Source organism: Furipterus horrens, unplaced genomic scaffold (assembly GCF_987537825.1).
Source record: "Furipterus horrens unplaced genomic scaffold, mFurHor1.1.pri manual_scaffold_3, whole genome shotgun sequence".
NCBI classification, from domain to species: domain Eukaryota; kingdom Metazoa; phylum Chordata; class Mammalia; order Chiroptera; family Furipteridae; genus Furipterus; species Furipterus horrens.
In genome coordinates this window covers 203,070,962-203,088,835 of record NW_028327173.1, presented here as the reverse complement: position 1 = coordinate 203,088,835, position 17,874 = coordinate 203,070,962, and the positions used below count along the sequence as shown (strand labels likewise).

The 17,874-nt window shown below is 38.8% G+C and overlaps 1 protein-coding gene and 1 non-coding gene across 2 annotated transcripts in view; both read left to right on the top strand.

The window, feature by feature from the left end:
• CATSPERB (catsper channel auxiliary subunit beta) overlaps positions 1-17,874 on the top strand; it is a 70,564-nt gene that overhangs the window by 46,959 nt on the left and 5,731 nt on the right. Inside the window, exons 17-23 of the mRNA XM_090272120.1 lie at positions 538-728; positions 2,712-3,044; positions 9,538-9,677; positions 11,757-11,954; positions 12,828-12,938; positions 15,497-15,607; positions 16,848-16,983. Coding sequence (XP_090128246.1) covers positions 538-728; positions 2,712-3,044; positions 9,538-9,677; positions 11,757-11,954; positions 12,828-12,938; positions 15,497-15,607; positions 16,848-16,983 — 1,220 coding nt within the window. The remainder of the gene's footprint in view (positions 1-537; positions 729-2,711; positions 3,045-9,537; positions 9,678-11,756; positions 11,955-12,827; positions 12,939-15,496; positions 15,608-16,847; positions 16,984-17,874) is intronic.
• On the top strand, positions 17,658-17,806 carry LOC150017173 (small nucleolar RNA SNORA57). Its single transcript, XR_016510277.1, has one exon. It is a non-coding gene; the product is annotated as a small nucleolar RNA SNORA57 (small nucleolar RNA).

Genomic DNA, 17,874 nt, shown 5'->3' with positions numbered 1-17,874 from the left:
TGTCTAAGAAGATCATGTATTAACATCTATTTAATTTTCCTATTGTTGGCAATTCTTGTTTCTACCTTTTATCAGAATGTTGTGATGGGCATCTTTATGTAGAAAGATCCCCTTACCCCACACCCCTGCATCTCAAGTTACTTCCTTAGGACGGAGCCTTAACCATAGACTTATGGAATCAAAAGGGAAACAAATAATGCTATAGCCCTTAATGAATAATAACCAACTGCTTTCCGGGAAGTTTTCACCAATTTATAATCCCCATCAGTAAGGGAGGAACATCTTTCTCCACTCAGTTTTTACCATTCCTGAACCCTGCCACTTAAAAATCTTTGCAGATTTGATAGCTGAAAAATTGCTTCCAATGTCTGTAACTGGCATTTTATCGAATAACTGATGAGACTGAAGAAATACTAATCAAATGTTCATTTGAGAGCCACTGTGTGGCCCATTTTGTCTGTAACTTACATATTCATAAACATGCTCATTTAAGCCGCAGTTTTATCCAGACTCCTTAATGTGTGTTGCTTTGTTTAGGAAAAGTGGACTGGCTTACATAAAGAAGATATTGCAACATATTAACACTTCGAAAGGGTTTTTGTCTGCAGTTTTTGCACAAATAATAGAGTCTTTTGAAATAGAAGATGAGATTGGAAGTTCTTGTTTGTCTAGTTCCCTTTCCATCAATCAAGATAAAAACACCTTTAAACTCACTCTTCAAATACAAAGTAAGTGGAATGATAGACCTTAGCTCTTATGACTGGTAGAAATGAAAAATTATCTTTTCAGAAGGTTGCTCATGCTCATTTATAGAACAGTAGATTTCAAAATTTAATCCAATCAGCAATTTATAGACATATTTATCTATGTAGTTTCCTGGAGGAATTTTATATTTCTAACGTAATAAAACCTAGCTATAACTTCATTGATATAACATCAATAGTAATACCTATTATTTATTCCTGTGATGTTATTTTTGTATTAAACAGTATTCAGGAGGAATGACAGAAAACTGGAAGTCCATGCAGACTTTACCCTCCATAACAAAATAATTTTGAACCACTATTATGTAGAATATTTCTATTTCAAAGGACTATATGATACGTAGATGGATATCAAATTTTAGTATAATTTGTTGTAAGAATGTGGGTTTTACTCTGAGTAAATAGGAAACCATTGGAGGGTTTTGAGCAGAAAGTGACATGACTGGACTTCTGTTTAATAAGATCACCTTGGCTGCCATGTTGAGAACAGACTGGGCGGGTGATGGGAAAGGGAAAGAAGGAAAACAGAGGCCTTAGGAGGCTATCACAACGATCAGGTGAGGGACCATATTAAATGTAAGATGCCCGTTACTCATCCAAGTGGAGAAATGAGGGGGACATTTGGAAAGATGCGTCTGGCATTTGGTAAAAAACACCTGGACTGGAGAGAGAAATTTGAACAGTCAGCACGTATATGCATCAGCACGTACACGATAGTTAATACTCTGAGACCAGATGAGATCACAAGGCAAATGATTGCAGCTATAAGATGTGAAAGGCCTGAGGCCCAGTCCCTGGTGTTCTAATGATCAGTGCTCCAGGAGATGGGGAAGAGTTGGAAAGGAGATCGGAAGGTCTGCTCAGAGGAGAACTGAGGGAAGATGTTTAGATGTTACCAATAGGCCAGGTAAGATAAAGAAAGAAAACTGGCCAGAGGGTCTGTGTGAAAGGTCATTGGTAATTTTGACAAAAGCTACTGTTGCGTGGAGTAGTGTAGCCCAAAGTCTAATTGGATTAAATTCAAAAATTTAGGAGAAGAGGCAAAGACCAGGATTAAGGTAACTCAGGGAATTTCACTAAAATGGGAAGGAGAAAATTTACGTGGCCTTTGTATGTAGAGGGTATGTAGGAAAGGATTTTGTTGGTGTATCTAAAGTGGGAGAAATCAGAGCATGTGTGCATAATGAAGGAAATTATGAGGTTCTGTTCTGACTACTTCTGTTTATATTTTCAGAATGAGGCAAGTACTGTTATGTTTTATGACCTAGCAAAAATATTTGATAATAAAAAAAAAAAAGAAACATTTGCTAATGGTACCCTCCCTCTCCTTGAAACAGCCTTCTTTGGACTCCCTCATGTTCTCTGATGGCTTTTCTCCAGTCATTTCTTCTTTGTTCGCTTTGTGGAATCTTTCCAGTCCTTATATGACAGTTTTCCTCATAGTCCTGCCCTAGAGCCTCTTTTCCTCTAAACCTTCATGCTCTCCTTAAACAATCAATTATTCATGTATTCAACAAATAGTTACTGAGCACCTTCTACAGAAGAGGCAGACTTTAAGGGTTGGGAAACACTGGCCACACTATCCTTCTCTTGAAGCATCACAATGAAGATTTTAGGTTATGAAGGCTCTTGGCAGTTGGATAGTAAAGAAATCAGCTTTCTTATAATAAGCTAGCCCTACATGTTTTTTTTATTTTCTTTTCTGCTGATAATTTTACAGACTCCATTTTATAGTAAAGGGCAAAGTACAGGTTTGTGCTTGACATATTCATGATACGCTTTCTATAAATTAATTTGATCCATAACCTGAAATCCGGCAAGTGTGTTCTATGGTTTAGACAATAGCTTAAGAACTCCACTAGTGTGTTCATCAGTTATGTCCACCCATATGTTTGGAGAATGTTGGCTGTTTCATTTCATACCAAATCATTCCCGTTTCAGCTCCAGGCGTTGTCTCCGCGTTTCAAGACTCAGACATAGAGAAGACGGTGGTGATACCCGGCTACAGCAGCTTCCTGATTGTGAGCATCATAGACGACAAGAATGCCGTAGCTCTGGCTACCATGCCTGGAAGAGTGCCCAATGGGATGACTTTTGTAAAGGACTCCTGGTTCCTATATGACTTCGGACAAAGAAATGGACGGACATGGGAAATATATGCAAAACCATGTAATTATTGGTTTCAGCAACATGATGATTCACTGTCCCTCAATGTCCTGAGATACGTTGATCTGGGGAAATCTCAGGCTTTAAAAGTGAAGGTCATACCTAATACAAAAGGTAAGTTTATTTTTATTGGGAAACATCAAAAGATGTTTTTGTTTACCTTGAATGTGAAATACACCCTTTGACATATCTTTGGTTTCCACAGTGGCTGACATTTCATTTATAATTTATAATTATTGAGCACTTACTATGTGAGAGGCTCTGTATTAAATGATTTTCCATACATTTTAAAATTTAATGTTTATAACAATTTAATGTTTCCTCATTTTACAAATGAGGAAAATGAGGTTTGGATTTTATAATTATTTCCACTGCTTATCTAAAGCCAAACAATAGCTTTTACATAAAATTCTAGACGTTTTCCCCATTTTTCCCAGGCATTTATTTATCACACAAGTAATAACGAAACATTAATGATGGTGAAGAAACAGCATCCTGGAAATTTTTCAAATTTATTTAGTAATTAACTGAGCTAGAAAGAGGAGGGAGAGAGAGAGAGAGAAGGCAGGGAAGGAGAAGAAAAGTCTGTCGGCAGAAATGAAGGGGGAACTCAAAGCCAAAACGTTCGCTCCTGTGCGGTTCCCTGAAGGCCACGAGGCTCCGATACAGGCTCTGCGGGCAGCGGAGGGGTTTTAATGCCCCCGTCTTGGGAGGAGAGGTGGCTTCGGGTGTCCTACTTTGTGTTAGAAATTTGGAACTGAGACAGTTAAACCATAAGGAGGGGATTAGGAAAACTCTACATGCCACAACCCAGAAAGGGAACTGGGAAAATGATCACTTCCGTGGCGCTTAAAGGGGGGAAAAAGAATCTCCTAAAACAAACAAACGAACTCCAGGACTGAGTAACACCAGAGACAACCCACCAGATGCAGGAATCTGGAGCTGAGAAATAATTACACACCCAGAGAACCAGCAGAATCTAGCATGAAACACTTGGCAGAATATTTTCATAATCCAGGTAACACGGACTTCCATGGGGAAAAAAATTAATCTTCATTAAACACAAATAGAGGAAAACAATTTTAAAACTATGCAAGGAAGTGACCCAGCAGGAGGGATGATCAACGGGAACAGGAAATAGAAAAATTTAACCTCTGAGAACTTGAGATGATAGAAAAATCAGAAAGACACTAAAAATAAGCATACATAAAACACTTAGATTTTTAAAAAAGACATATGAACCATCATAAAAGGAAAAAACACGATTTTTAAAAGAGGCTTGTTTGAAAAACGGAACCAACGACAATTCATATAAACGAAAACTATAGGCTTTGGGAGAAAAAAGGAAGACATCTATTTCAATTTTCATCGTATTGTGTACTAAATATCCTGAAAAACTTTCTGAAACTCCTAGAATTCTTTCTCATTGATTATAATTTACTTGTCCATATTTCCTTCAAGTAATTTTAGAGTTTTAATTTTATGATTTTAACTTGCCATTTAATTCTTTAATTCATCGAGCTTTGTTCTGGTGTATTGTAGGCGGTCAGCTAGTTCTTCAACATCGCTTATTGAATAGTGTGTCCTTCCTTCACTGGTTTCAAAACACAACTTTATCTTAATATGCAATTTACCTATTGTTTTTACCATCTCTAGATTTTTTAATTCTGCTCCTTGATTTATCTCTATATTCCAGCCCAAATTCTACAATGTTCTAATTATTTTAACTTTAACACATGCCAAACTGTTGTTAAATAGTGCAGTTTTACTCACTGAGTTTGATGGAAGCAGATAGTAATCAGCAAATTAGCTCCATTGCCTTCTTGTGAAGAAAAGCCTAGTCCCTGTCACTCAAGGTGTGGCCCCTGGGCCAGCTCCATCAGCGTCACCTGACTGCTTATTAGAAATGCAGAGTCTTTTGAGGTTCCATGTGAATTTTAGAGCCTTTTTCCTATTTCCATGAAAAGGCCAATTGGAATTTTGATAAGAATTGCACTGAATCTGTAGACTGCTTTTGATAGTATGGACATTTTAACAATATTAGTTCTTGCAATCCTTAAATACGGGTCAAGGGGTTCTTAGACCCAGTTTCAATGAGAGAGGTACACCCCACACCAATAAACAATGTCCCGGACACCAGCTGGCTGTCCTACAGCTTAACTCAGTTCTGACACTATCTTTCCAGAGATAGCATCAGATTCCACAAGGGTCCGATCCCCCAAAACTGCCCCATCCAACTTCAGACAGCAGTCACAAGCCCTGTACTTCGGACTGAAGGGCTACGGGTTGGAGGTTCTCCTGGCCTCCTCTTTGGGTTCGATTAATTTGCTAGAGTAGCTCACAGATCTCAAAGAAACATTTTACTTCCTGGATACTCATTTATTATAAAAGGATATGATAAAGGATACAGGTGGGCATCCAGATGGAAGAGCCATGTAGGTCAAAATACGGAGAAAGAGTGCAGAGTTTCCGTGCCCTCTCCAGGCACGCCACTGTCCCAGCGCCCCCATGTGTCCCCCTGCCCGCGCACTCTCTGAATCCTTTCCTTTTGGATCTTTATGGAGGCTTGATTACATAAACATCATTAATTAAATCTTTGGCCATTGGATTGATCCATCCTGGCTGTGGGATAGGAGCAGGGACTGAAAATTCCAACCTGGCAGTTGGCTCCCGTCATAAGGTGTGATCCAAAAAGTCACCTTATTAGCATGACACAAGACAGCTATTTTTTTTTTCCTCTCATCACTTAGGAAATTCCCAGGGTTTTAGGAGCTCTGTGCTAGAAATGGGACAGAAGACCAAATGTACATTTCCTCTTCTAAATCACGATATCACAGAGGGATAGCTTTGCACTTACTGCAGCTCCTTCTATGTCTTTTGCTGATGGTTTATAGGTTTCGGTGTATAGGTCCTTTACCTCCTTGTTTAAATTTACTCCTAGGCATTTTATTCATCGTGATGTTATTATAATGGGATTGCTTTCTTATTTTCTCTTTCAGATAGCTCATTGTTAGTGCAGAGGAATGCAACTGGCTTTGTATTTTGATTTTGTATCCTGGAAAGTTACTAAACTTGTTTATTCAAACAGCTTTTTGGTGAAGTTGTTAGAGCTTGCTGGATATAAGATCCTTCCATTTGCAAACAGAGGCAATTTTACTCCTTCCTTTCTGATTTGGATGTCTTTTATTTCTTTTTCTTGCCTAATTGCTCTGGACAGAACTTCCTGCTCTCTGTTGAACAGAAGTGGCAAAAGTGGGCGTCCTTGTCTTGTTTCCTATCTTAGTGGAAAAGCTTTAAGCTTTGAGTATGATGGATATGATCAGTATGATGATCTGTGAGTAAGATGTTAGCTATGGGCTTGTCACATATGGCCTTTATTATGTTGAGGTACATTCTCTCTATACCTAATTTGTTGAGAGTTTTTGTCATGAATGTGTTATCGGAGAAACCCTGGTTCTTCTCGCCCAAGCGGTAAAGAATTACAGATCAGTGAGGCTGTTAGCATGCATGCAAAATTTATTAGTGAGTGGGAGAGCAAAACAAGGTTGGTCAGAGGCCAGGGTGGCAAGCTCGCCCTAGGGTGGCCAGAAGGCCAAGATCACCATGAGGGCCAAGAGTCCAAGTCCTTTGTTCTGAGGACTTGTGTAGTTGGCGGGATAGGGGTAAGGGAGTTACATATTGATTGACAGGTGAAGGTGGTGCCAGTTTTCCATGACTGGGGCGTGAGTACCCAAAGGTGCTAATGGGCTTCTTCCATTAGGCACTATGGGCCCTTTCCCACTGTTTCAAAGGCTCTCCTTCCCAGACAGTGGAAAGGACACAGATGTCCAAGGACATTCCTCTTCCCATGCTAACATGGTGTTTGCTGTGATGTTGGAATGCCTGGCAGTATTATGGGCCCAGGCCTAAGATTGCTGAAGTAGGGGGTGAGACATGTTTCCCTCTGCTACTCATTTGACTGTAACAAATGGATGTTGGATTTTGTCAAAAGCTTTTGCTGCATCTATTGAGATGATCGATAATTTTTATTCTTTGTTCTGTTGATGTGGTGTGTCACATTAAAGACGCTGAATAGTCAAAGCAATCTTGAGAAAGAATAAAGCCGGAGGTGTCACACTTCCTATATTACAAAGCTATGTTAATCAGACACACTGACATAAAAACAGACAGACCAACAGAACAGAATGGAGTCCAGAAATACACTCATGCATACCTTTTTTTCTGTTTTTTAGCCTCACTCAAGGATATATTTTTTATTGATTTGAGAGAGAAAGAGAGAGAGAGAGAGAAAGAGGGAAGGAGAAGAAACATCACTATGAGAGAGAAACATGGATCGGCTGCCTCTCTACACACCCTGACTGGGGAACAAACCTGCAACCTAGATATATGCCCTGACTAGGGATCGAACCCACAACCTTTTGGTGTACAGGACGATGCTCCAATCAACTGAGCCACCCAGCCAGGGCTAGTCAGCTAACCTTGACTAGGAAGCCAAGAATGTACAATAGTGAAAGGGTAATCTCTTTATTAAGAGCTGGGAGAACTAAATCACATGAATGAAGCTGGACCCTTATTTTATATCACTCACAACAATTAACTCAAAATGGATTAAAGACTAAATATAAGACTTGAAAGCATAAGATTCCTAGTAAAAAATATAGGGGAAAAGCTCCTTGACATTGGTCTTGCCAATGATTTGATTTTTTTTTTTTTTTTTTTTTGGAAATGACACCCAAAGCACAGGCAACAAAAGCAAAAGTAAACGAGTCAGACAACATCAAACTAAAAGGCTTCTGCACAACAAGAACCACAAAAAATTTAAATAAGTAGATAACAAGCAACAAAATGAAAAGGCAGGGAGAGAAAATACTTGCAAACTATGTACATGATAAGGGGTTAATAGCTAAAAGAGATAAGGAACTCATACAATTGAATAGCAAGAAAAAAAAAAAAAAAAAACCAAATAATTCAATTAAAAAATGAGCAAAGGACCCGAATTGACATTTTTCCAAAGAAGTCACAAACGGCCCATGGGTACACGAAAAGGTATTCAACATTTTTTCCCATCAGAGACATGCGAATGGAAATCACAATGAGATATTACCTCACAGCTGTTAGGTTGGCTGTTGTCAAAAAGACAAGAGGTAACCAAAGTTGGCAAAGAGATGGAAAAAAGGGAACCCTCCCTTGCATACTGTTAGTAGGAATGTAAATCGGTGCAGCCACTATGGAAAACAGTATGGAAGTTCCTCGAAAAATTAGAAATAGAACTACCCTAGGATCCAGCAATCCCACTTTTGGCTATCTACCTGAAGGAAATGAAATCGGTATCTCAACGAGATACTTGCTCTCCCATGCTCATTGCAGTATTACTCACAATAGCCAAGACATGAAAGCAACATGCGTTCATTGACACATGAATGGATAAAGAAGATGTAGTATATATGTACAATGGAATATTGTCCGGCCATAAAAGGAAGGAAATCCTGCTGTTTGCAACATGGATACACCAGGAGGGCATTATGCTAACTGAAATAAGTCATACAGGGAAAGACAGATACTGCATGGTTATCACTCATATATGGAATCTAAAAAAAATAGTCCAATTCATACAAATAAAGAGCAGATGCCGATTTCCAGGGACTAGGAGTGGGGAAAATGGGCAGATGTCAGTCAAAGGGTACAAACTTCTAGTTACAAAATGAATAGATACTGGGGATGTTATGTACAGCGTGCTGATTGTAGTTGATAATGCTGTATTATGGACTTGAAATTTGCTAAGAAAATAGATTTTAAGCATTCTTACCACACACACGCACACAGGTGGTGAATGTGTTCATTGCGGTGATCACTTCACAATGTATACATATCACAAATCATCACATTATACACTTTAAAAATATACAATTTGATGGTCAATTTACCTCAGCAAAGCTGGGAGGTGGAATGTGAAATATCAGCCCCCTCTTCAGACCTGCTAAATCAGAATGTGCATTTTAATGACATTTCCAGGGACAGTTCAGGAAGCACTGGCCAGGTCACTTTGGTTTATGGAAAACTTCAGATGCAACTTCAGGCAAATCACATATTACTTCTCGTTCCTGATTTACTCCTTAGTAAAGATGGCCGGTAGACCACACAGTGTTTCAAAACACCTGTGCCATTAAATTTCTCAGGGTGGAGATATTGCACACAGGTGGCCTGCAGGCAGGAATTGCCCTGGTGACATATTGTGTTAATTTCTCGGTAACAATTGACTGATAGCCCTTTAAGTTGAACCTGCCCTTGTTCCTTTGCTGAGTATCCAACTCAGTGTGACCAGTACTAACCAATGACCTTTATATGCACACGAGAACCGGGCTGAGGAAATAAGGGGTGGAGCGGAGCAATATTGTTGTGAGAAATTTGGAGAAAATATTTGCAAAATTTAAGTTTTTCTAATCACTATTAAAGTTACCTCTATATAAATTCCTAACTGTATTCACAGGTATTATACAGTGTTTATAATAGATTCTGTAGATGTTCTAGAACCCTGATTAGCCAATCATTATTAAATTGTTTAATATTTTTTTTGATTCAGTATTAACTGTTATCCTTGTTTCTACAGGTGCACGAACACTTCAAATACCACTACTGAAAATAATGGTTGGAAACCCAGCCGTGTTGGAAGTTAAAGCTGAAGGCTCTTTTGATGATGCTGATAGTTACCTAATGGAGGTTTCTGTAACTAGCAAAGCTTTACTGCAAGTAAGATTTTCTTTAATTACAAAAAAAAAATCTGCTGATTATAGAAAAGTTAGATGTAACCTAAGGAAAAGCCTTTAGGGTTAGGGTGAGGGTGAGGGGTGAAAAGAGTGAACTCTGTTAAAGACCAGCTGAGTCAGGTCTCATTTCTGGCACTTTCGATGTGAACTTGGGAAAGTTACTTTACTGTGGTCAGTTTCCTTATCCATAAAATGGAGATGATAATAATACCTACCTCATAAGGTTGTTTTAAGAATTCAATATGATCATTCAAGGAGGGCATCTAAAACATAGAAAATGCTCAGTCACTAAGAACTTACAGTATTTTCCTATTTTTTCCCTAAAACTGGGAGAACATTGTATATGCACTTTAAAATATTTGATCCTTCCAATGAACTATATATCTTAATCCTTCCATGTCAATAAATTCTTTTCTACATAGTCTCAAGTTTTTTATCATGAAGACTTTAAGATATAGACAAAAGTAGAACTGTCATATAACTATTGCACTTGAATTAAACAATTGTCAAGATTCTGATATTTTTATCCTCCCTGTTTAATTTTTTGTTTATATTCTGACACTTTAGAACAAACAGCAAATATCATGTTATTTCACTCCTGTGTGCTTCAATATATATCTTTAAAAGTGTGTGTGTTACCTCTCACATAAACACAATGCCATTATCATCCCTAAAACATTTTAAACTTAATTTTTGGTTTAAAAACCTGTAAGTTTCGTAAAACTCAGTCTATAATCCAATTTTCCCAGTTTTCTCAAAATGTTTTATAGTTGGCTTGTTGGAATTGGGATCAAAACAAGATTCACACAGTATGTGATTATCTTATCTCTTAAGCCTCTTTTACTTGAAAGGTACTGTTTGCTTCTATTCTCCTGCCATTGAGTTGTAGAAAGTGGGTCCGTTGTGTTATAGAATGTCCAACATGCTAGCTTTTTCTGTTTGCTTCCTTGTCTCTTATTTAACTTGTGCATCCCCTCCACCCCCAAATTTCCTTTAATAGTATAACCCTGCTTGGATTCCGGTTCAATGTGTTTTGGCAAAAATTCATTAAAAATACATTATTTTTTCATAAAAAAAGAAAAAGAAAAAATAGACATCATCTTTAATGGCTATAGAATATGGGGATAGGATTAAAACTCCCACTACTAGAGCTTACTATACCACTAAAGTTATTAGTATTTCTACATTCCTAAAATTCCCAAGATACTTTAAAATTTCAAACAGAATTTATCAAGTTTTGTTAAATGTTTAATAGTGTTCCAGGTTCAAATACATTTATTGTGCATTAATTCCTACTAAACACAGATCATTATAAGATACAGTGATTGCAAACTGAATAACTTCTTTTCAAAATGTACCAATAGCAGTTATTTTATTCATGTCATCAAAGGAAATGTCCAAGTGCTCATCAGTGCCTGGGGGAAGCCCCACAGATATGAATCAGATGTGACGAGGGTGTTTATTTAATACGTCCTTCCTGATTCTCACTCATTTCTAAATGTCGCCCATATCCAATTAGATAGGAATGTATTTCTTCCGGGAAAAGAATGTGTTTTCTATGACGACTTATTCTCAAACAGATCTTCCTGTCAAGCGTAACACCGTATTTCTGTTTTCTATTCATGTTCTTTTTCTATTTCTTTTTGTTTCATTTCCTGTGTTCTCTAGTTTGTTTTTGTGTTATTTTGCTGAAGCTGCCATTACAAAATACCACAGCCTTGTTGGCTTAGACAACAGAACTTCATTTCCTCACAGTTCTAGAGGCTAGAAGTTCAAGACCAAGGTGTCAACGGGGCTGGTTTCTGGGCCTCTTTCCTCGCCTCCTCCCTGTGTGTGCCTGTGTTCAGATCTTCTCTTGCTATAAGGACACCCATCATATGAAATTAGCGCCTACCCCATTGTCCTCGTTTTAACTCAGTTACCTCTTTAAAGGTCCCACCTCCAAGTGCAGCCACCTTCTGCGATACCAGAGGTTAGGACATCAGCGTATGAATTTTGTGTGGACACAGTGCAGCCTATAACACGTACTTGAAATAACCTTTGTTTATTTGGGTATTTCCAGGGAACCACTTCACTGGCATTTATTGTCTGGGAAGCATCGACTGACTGCTTTGTTACCACATTCGTGCCCACCTTGAAAAGCAGCTGTAGTTACATCAAGTCCATGCACCACACCCCCAGTCACGTCATCCCACGGGAAGACTGGATCCGTGGAGTTCACGAAGACAGCCAGGGTTTTAATATGATCAAAACTTTGCCGGTAAAAAACAAACGCAATGCCCGTGGGTCATTCATGCTAGTTCCTTGACGAGACCCTCCCCTTTCTTCCCCCTTTTATCCCCTTCCCCCCTACCCCCCTCCCCACCCGGCAGATTGTTTTAAGGGTACCAGTGGTATGTTACTTTTCTGTGATTGGCTAGCCATTCGGTCTTAGCGTTTCTTTCCTAAGATGCTCAAAACACTCCAGTTATTTTTCAGCCCTTGTGTTATTTCAAGGATGTGATGATGGTTTATTTTTTAAATGTGAACAGTTTCTGAAATAATGATTTTTCTTGGTAACTTAGTTTCATCAATATTAATATCATTTATGTGTATTAATGGTGGCACAATCTTGGGCTTTTGTAATATATGAAGTTATTTCCCCTTATATTGACCTGTCCTGAGCTAATATTATTGGCCCCACTTCAATGTAGTGACTGCTTTAATGTTTGCCTTGTCAGAATCTGTGACTCTTTTTAAAGTATGAATTATTACTCTGCTAACTAGCTTATTACTTATAATTTCCCTTGTAGCAATAAAGCAAATAACCAAACTTGAAGAATTATTTACTAAATACATTACTAGAACTTTTTATAAGGTATTTAAACTTTTTTTGCATTGACTTAATGGCCACTATTTTAGGTACTAAAAAGGTTTTCACTTATTTACAAGGTCCAAGTTATATTACCATGGATTGAGGTTGTTGAAATTCTAGAAAATATTGGTTTGAGAGCATAGGATGAATAGAAACTTACTTTAATATCTGGAGCTAAAAACAAAGTATTTGCTTTGAATGCTTTTCTGGAAAGTCAAGATATTTAAATTGAAGACATAGTAAATAACGAATTATATATTTTTGTTTAATCACTTGCAGGTAAATTACAGGCCTCCATCTAATATGGGAATTGCCATTCCACTTACAGACAATTTTTATCATGCAGATCCTAGCAAGCCCATACCAAGAAATCTGTTTCACAAGTCAAAGGTAAACCATTTTTCTACAAATAAACTAGTATTTATTTGAATTCAAGAAATCATTGAGTAAAATTTCAGTTGGAAGTAGCTATAGGGATTAAATGAGAAGCTGCATTTAGAACAATGCTCCATCTGCCCTTGTTGGTGAGGATGATGCTGGTGGTGATGCTGGTGGTGATGCTGGTGGTGATGGTGGTGATGGTGATGCTGGTGATGGTGATGATGGTGGTGATGATGGTGATGATGCTGGTAGGGGTGATGATAATGATGATGGTGATGATTGCTAATACTATTGCTACCTATTCCTCCTACTAGTACTTTAGTCCCTTTCATTTTATTGCTATTCCTGGATATGGTTTTGGAATCAAGAAATCTAATGGGCCCTTTACCCCTGACCTCTCCCTGGCTCCCATTTGGATTTTGAATGGGATAAATGGGGTGAAAGCATCTTTTCTCAAATAAAAAGAGCCCCCAGACCCACCTCACACCTCCAGCCCTGGAAAAAGAGTGGTGTCCAAAGGAAAGGAGAGTGTTTGCTTCAATGTAGGTGCATTTAAACTCCTGCCAAGGTACTGCCTAGAAAATGACCCAGCATCATTCTGTCTCTCTGGTGTGGAGTCGACTAGTCAGAGGAGAGAGGGCAGATACATCACGGGGCAGCTTCTGGAGGAAGCTTCATAGATGCCTGTGGAATCTCTCTCCAGAAAAACACACTTAGCCATCTACATATATGTGTACAGACATTCATATCCATTCATGAGCATGCACACACACACACACAATGACATCAAATTGTTTCTCCTCTTCAAAACTCTCCACTGTCTTCCCATTCTCATCCAGAGTAAAAGCCAGATTCTCACAATGGTTTATTAGGTCCTCCATGATTTGGCCTTGGCACTGCATCTGATGTGATGTCCCCCAGGCCAGTCTACTCTAACTTCACTGGCCTAACTCTTATCCAAATAGGCCAGGCGTACGTCTACCTCAGGGCCTTTGCACTTTCAAAAAATGTCTCTGGAATGCTCTTCTGGCCAATAGGATATGGCACACTTCATCACTGTCCTTAGGTTTTTGCTTAAATGGCACATTTGTGTGAGGCCTTCCTCAACCCCTCTATTTAGAATTGCAATTCCCACCTCCACTGTTACTCACCCCACCCACCTTCCTTGCCTTATTTTTCCTAGTGGCACTTACTACAATTTTACATCTTCTACTCATTTTAATTGTTGTATTTCATAAAAAGGTAAGCTACAGAGGCAGGGTTTTCTTTTAAAAAATCTGTTATGTTCTCTCCTGCATCTTTAGTACCAAGAACAGTGCCAGGTATGGGGAATGCTTAAAAATTGTTGGACAAACTAATAATACACATTTACACACACGTTGTAATGTACATACATGCTGTTACGTACACACACAACCTGAGGGAGTTGACTGCTTCTTAAGTCTTGGATTTCAAGGTGAGAAGCTCTGCTCCGGGCAATGAGCAATGATAATAAGTTCTTCAATTCCAGTTTCTCACAAAGCTAAACCTTGTTGCGTCATTAGACCAAGCCTCCTGTATTAAAATACGACTTGACTTTATTTACACAGAAACGTTTAGGCTTTTTTTTTTTTTCAGGGTTTTTGGGGGAGAGTGGAATAAGAAACCTATCTAACATACACCTAAGTAGATGAGAGTTTTCTTATGCATCTTTTGAAATGCCACAAGTGTTAATTTCAGCATTGCCTGTGTTATCAGGCCCCGTACAGACATTCTCTGAGGACAGGGCAATGCACATGATAAACACGAAACCTTCACGGCTCTTCACCCTAATGGGGGAGAACAGGCATTAAACAAAGAAGTTACGCCAACGAGCAGCGTTACCCAGCGCAGGGTCTGTGAACAGCAAGGCCCTGCACAAACCTGACCCTGAATGACCTGGGAGTAATGCAGCGTTCTCACCCTTCTCGCCTCATAGCTACTGCATCGGAAACTGTGGGGTGTAGTCCTGAAATCGGAATTTTTTTAAAAAATCTCCCAGTGGGTCCTCACTTACCCTAAAGTTTCAGAGAGACAGACAACAAAACACAAATACGGCTGTGGATCAGGGACGCCCAGTTTAGTGCGAGGGAGGCGGACTGAAAGACGGGCAGGGGTTAACCGAACAAGGCGGTTGGAAGGAGCAGTGCCAGGAGGATTAGGGGGAGACAAAGGCATTCCCGGGTGAGGAAATGCCATGCACGCAGGCAGGGCAGCGCTGGGGGAGGGCTCAGTGACTTTGCACCACGTTCTTTGTTATGAGGCGCACGCAAATCAGACCCCCCATGACGCGCCACTTCATGGGCATTAGGAAAGCTGTAGCAACTTACTAACTGGCAAGCAGCTCAGGGGTACTGGGGTCCAAATGACCATACAAGGAGACACAATTCAGAAATACTTTACTTCTACTTTATTCTTATGGCTTTGGTCCCCTTTCTCGGGGATTGTATTTATTCAGGAAACAAGTGTTTATTGAGGATTTACTCAGTTTGTAGAGATTCTGCCACAGGGGTAAAAAAAAAGCCAACCTTTCTTAATTCTATTTGCAGAAAGCTGGTAAATTCAAACAGTGTGCTGATAAGTCTACTCGGGAGGAATGTAATTGCACAAATGATCAGAAGCTTTCACATGCTGTTACCTTCTCAGATTGCAGAGAAAAGGTGAGATCGTTGTTAGCTACCTGAAGACAGAGTACTTGCACATTAAATAGATTTTGAAATGCATATTTTGGTTAAGTATGAAAACTAAGAAATAATGTCTTCTTATGACAGAACTAAAGATGATACAGAGCTAAAAAGATCTGGACTTAAGTGTCCCCAGACAAGTTAATTAACAACATCTGTAAAACAAAATAATACCTGCACTGCTTGCCCGTTTCACAGTTTCTTACAAAGATACCCACTCATATCTACATGCAAACAATTTGTAACTTGTCAAACACTGCACTTCATGATGGTGAACATGGAGTCATTCAAAAAAATTTAGTATCTAATGTATGTCAGGTTCTGGGATAAGAGAAGTTGAAATCCTTACAATCAAGAAGCTTGGTGTAGTAGTAGTGACAAAATACAAGTCAGTACAATATGTTGGCAAAGAGAACAGCTTGTATCAAATATTCACTTCTGTTGGTCTCAAAGCACTCAAAGGCGTATCAAATTCATGTTGGTGTTTATATTAGACACCTTAGGTATGTACTTGGTATGACTTTCAAGTAGATCTACTTAAAATGCCTTATAAGACTATATATAATATTAAGTAAACTTATCTTTACATGCAAAGATAAGATCACTTAATACAATATTGGGCATAGAGTCACAGTCAATAAATTATGAGGGTTGTTGTTACATACCTCTAACACTCCCCCCTCGATGAATTACAGTGATATTTCTTGAGCATTTATGATCCACTAAACGCTGCTCTAAGCCTTCTCCATGATTTCATTTGAGGCACAGCAAAGCCTTGTATTTTGCCAAAGATCGCAGCATTCATATGTGATGGAGTTAGACTTGAACTCTGACTCCTGAGCCTGAGTTTAAAGAGTGTGGCTGAGAGATCATGTCCAGTGAGGAGAGAGGTGTGCGGGAACTGGGCAGGGTCCAGGTCGTGCAGTGACTTATGGGATATGGGCTAGCTAAAAAAGTTTGCTTATCCTGCTAGTAAAGTCCTGAGAAAAAGGCACATAGAAAGTTACAAACTTTGTTACCACAATGCTTGTCTATCACTTTTGGAGTTCACATTGATTCTACTCTAAGACCAATTTTTATTGTCAGAAACCCTGTACAGCCCATTTCGTTTAGAATAGCCAAACTCTTGGGAAGGTAGCTATACATTCTTTACCAGGAAATCAAATTAGTGTTGAATTTTCCAAATTTACATCCATTCTTGGAATTTGCGTTTTAGGTTCCTCGTTTTAAGTTTCCAGTTATACAGTATCCAATTTCTTTGCAAATTCACAACGAGGATGGACAAGTCCCAGTGGAAACTCCGTATCTGGTTACTGTGACGGAAGTGAATAACAGGGACAACTGGGAACTCAGTAGGGTTTGCTGTTTTCTATAATTATCTCATAAGTGATGTTGTTATTGCCTAGATAAGTGCTTTGCGAGAACCACACGAGAGACAGCCGGGAGTTCTTTGGAACAGAATTTGAATCAGTTGGCACATTCCTCCTGTTCATTCTACTTCGGTTGACTCCCTCTTATTTCATTACCACTTCCTGTGACCTGGCTTCTCTGGCATAAAAGCGTTTTTGAAAAACTTGAACTGTAAAATATTTGAAAGCTATTTTGTAGATTATTAGCAAAACTGATCGACTTTGTGCTACATGTTGGCCGAAATATCTCCTTTAACAGGAAGCTATGGAAGGTGTTGCCAGATAACCTGTTGGATTTATCTTCTACTTACATGAGAAAATTTCTTAAAGATTTTATGGTAAAATAATGGAAAAGATGCAGACATTTTTTAAATAAGAAAATGAAATTTTTCACAATTCAATTTTACCTCAAATATACAGTCTTTTACTAGACATTTTGAGTTTGTTTCTGTATGACTACTTTATGGCAATAGATAGATAGACAGGCAGACAGATAGATTGAATTAAATAAAATTTTGATCAATCGTTAATGTTACCAAATATCCAGACATTTGATGTTCAGTGGGTCTTACTGTGCCCAACATATGCATTTTGGGGATAAAAAAAATCAGTAAAACCCTCCTCTTCTTGGTGGGGGTCGGGCATGCGGTCCTGGTCCCCGTAATGTAGGGAGGCAGAGGGAAAGGGCTCCAGCCCCCTCGGCGTCATGTCTTCGGTGCCAACGGTTTCCAGTCCTCTGGTTCTATCCTCAAGCGCCGGGACACAAGTAAAAAACAAAAACAAAAAAATCAGTAAAGAAAACTATGAAATGTTTAGTTTTAACTAACATTCCAT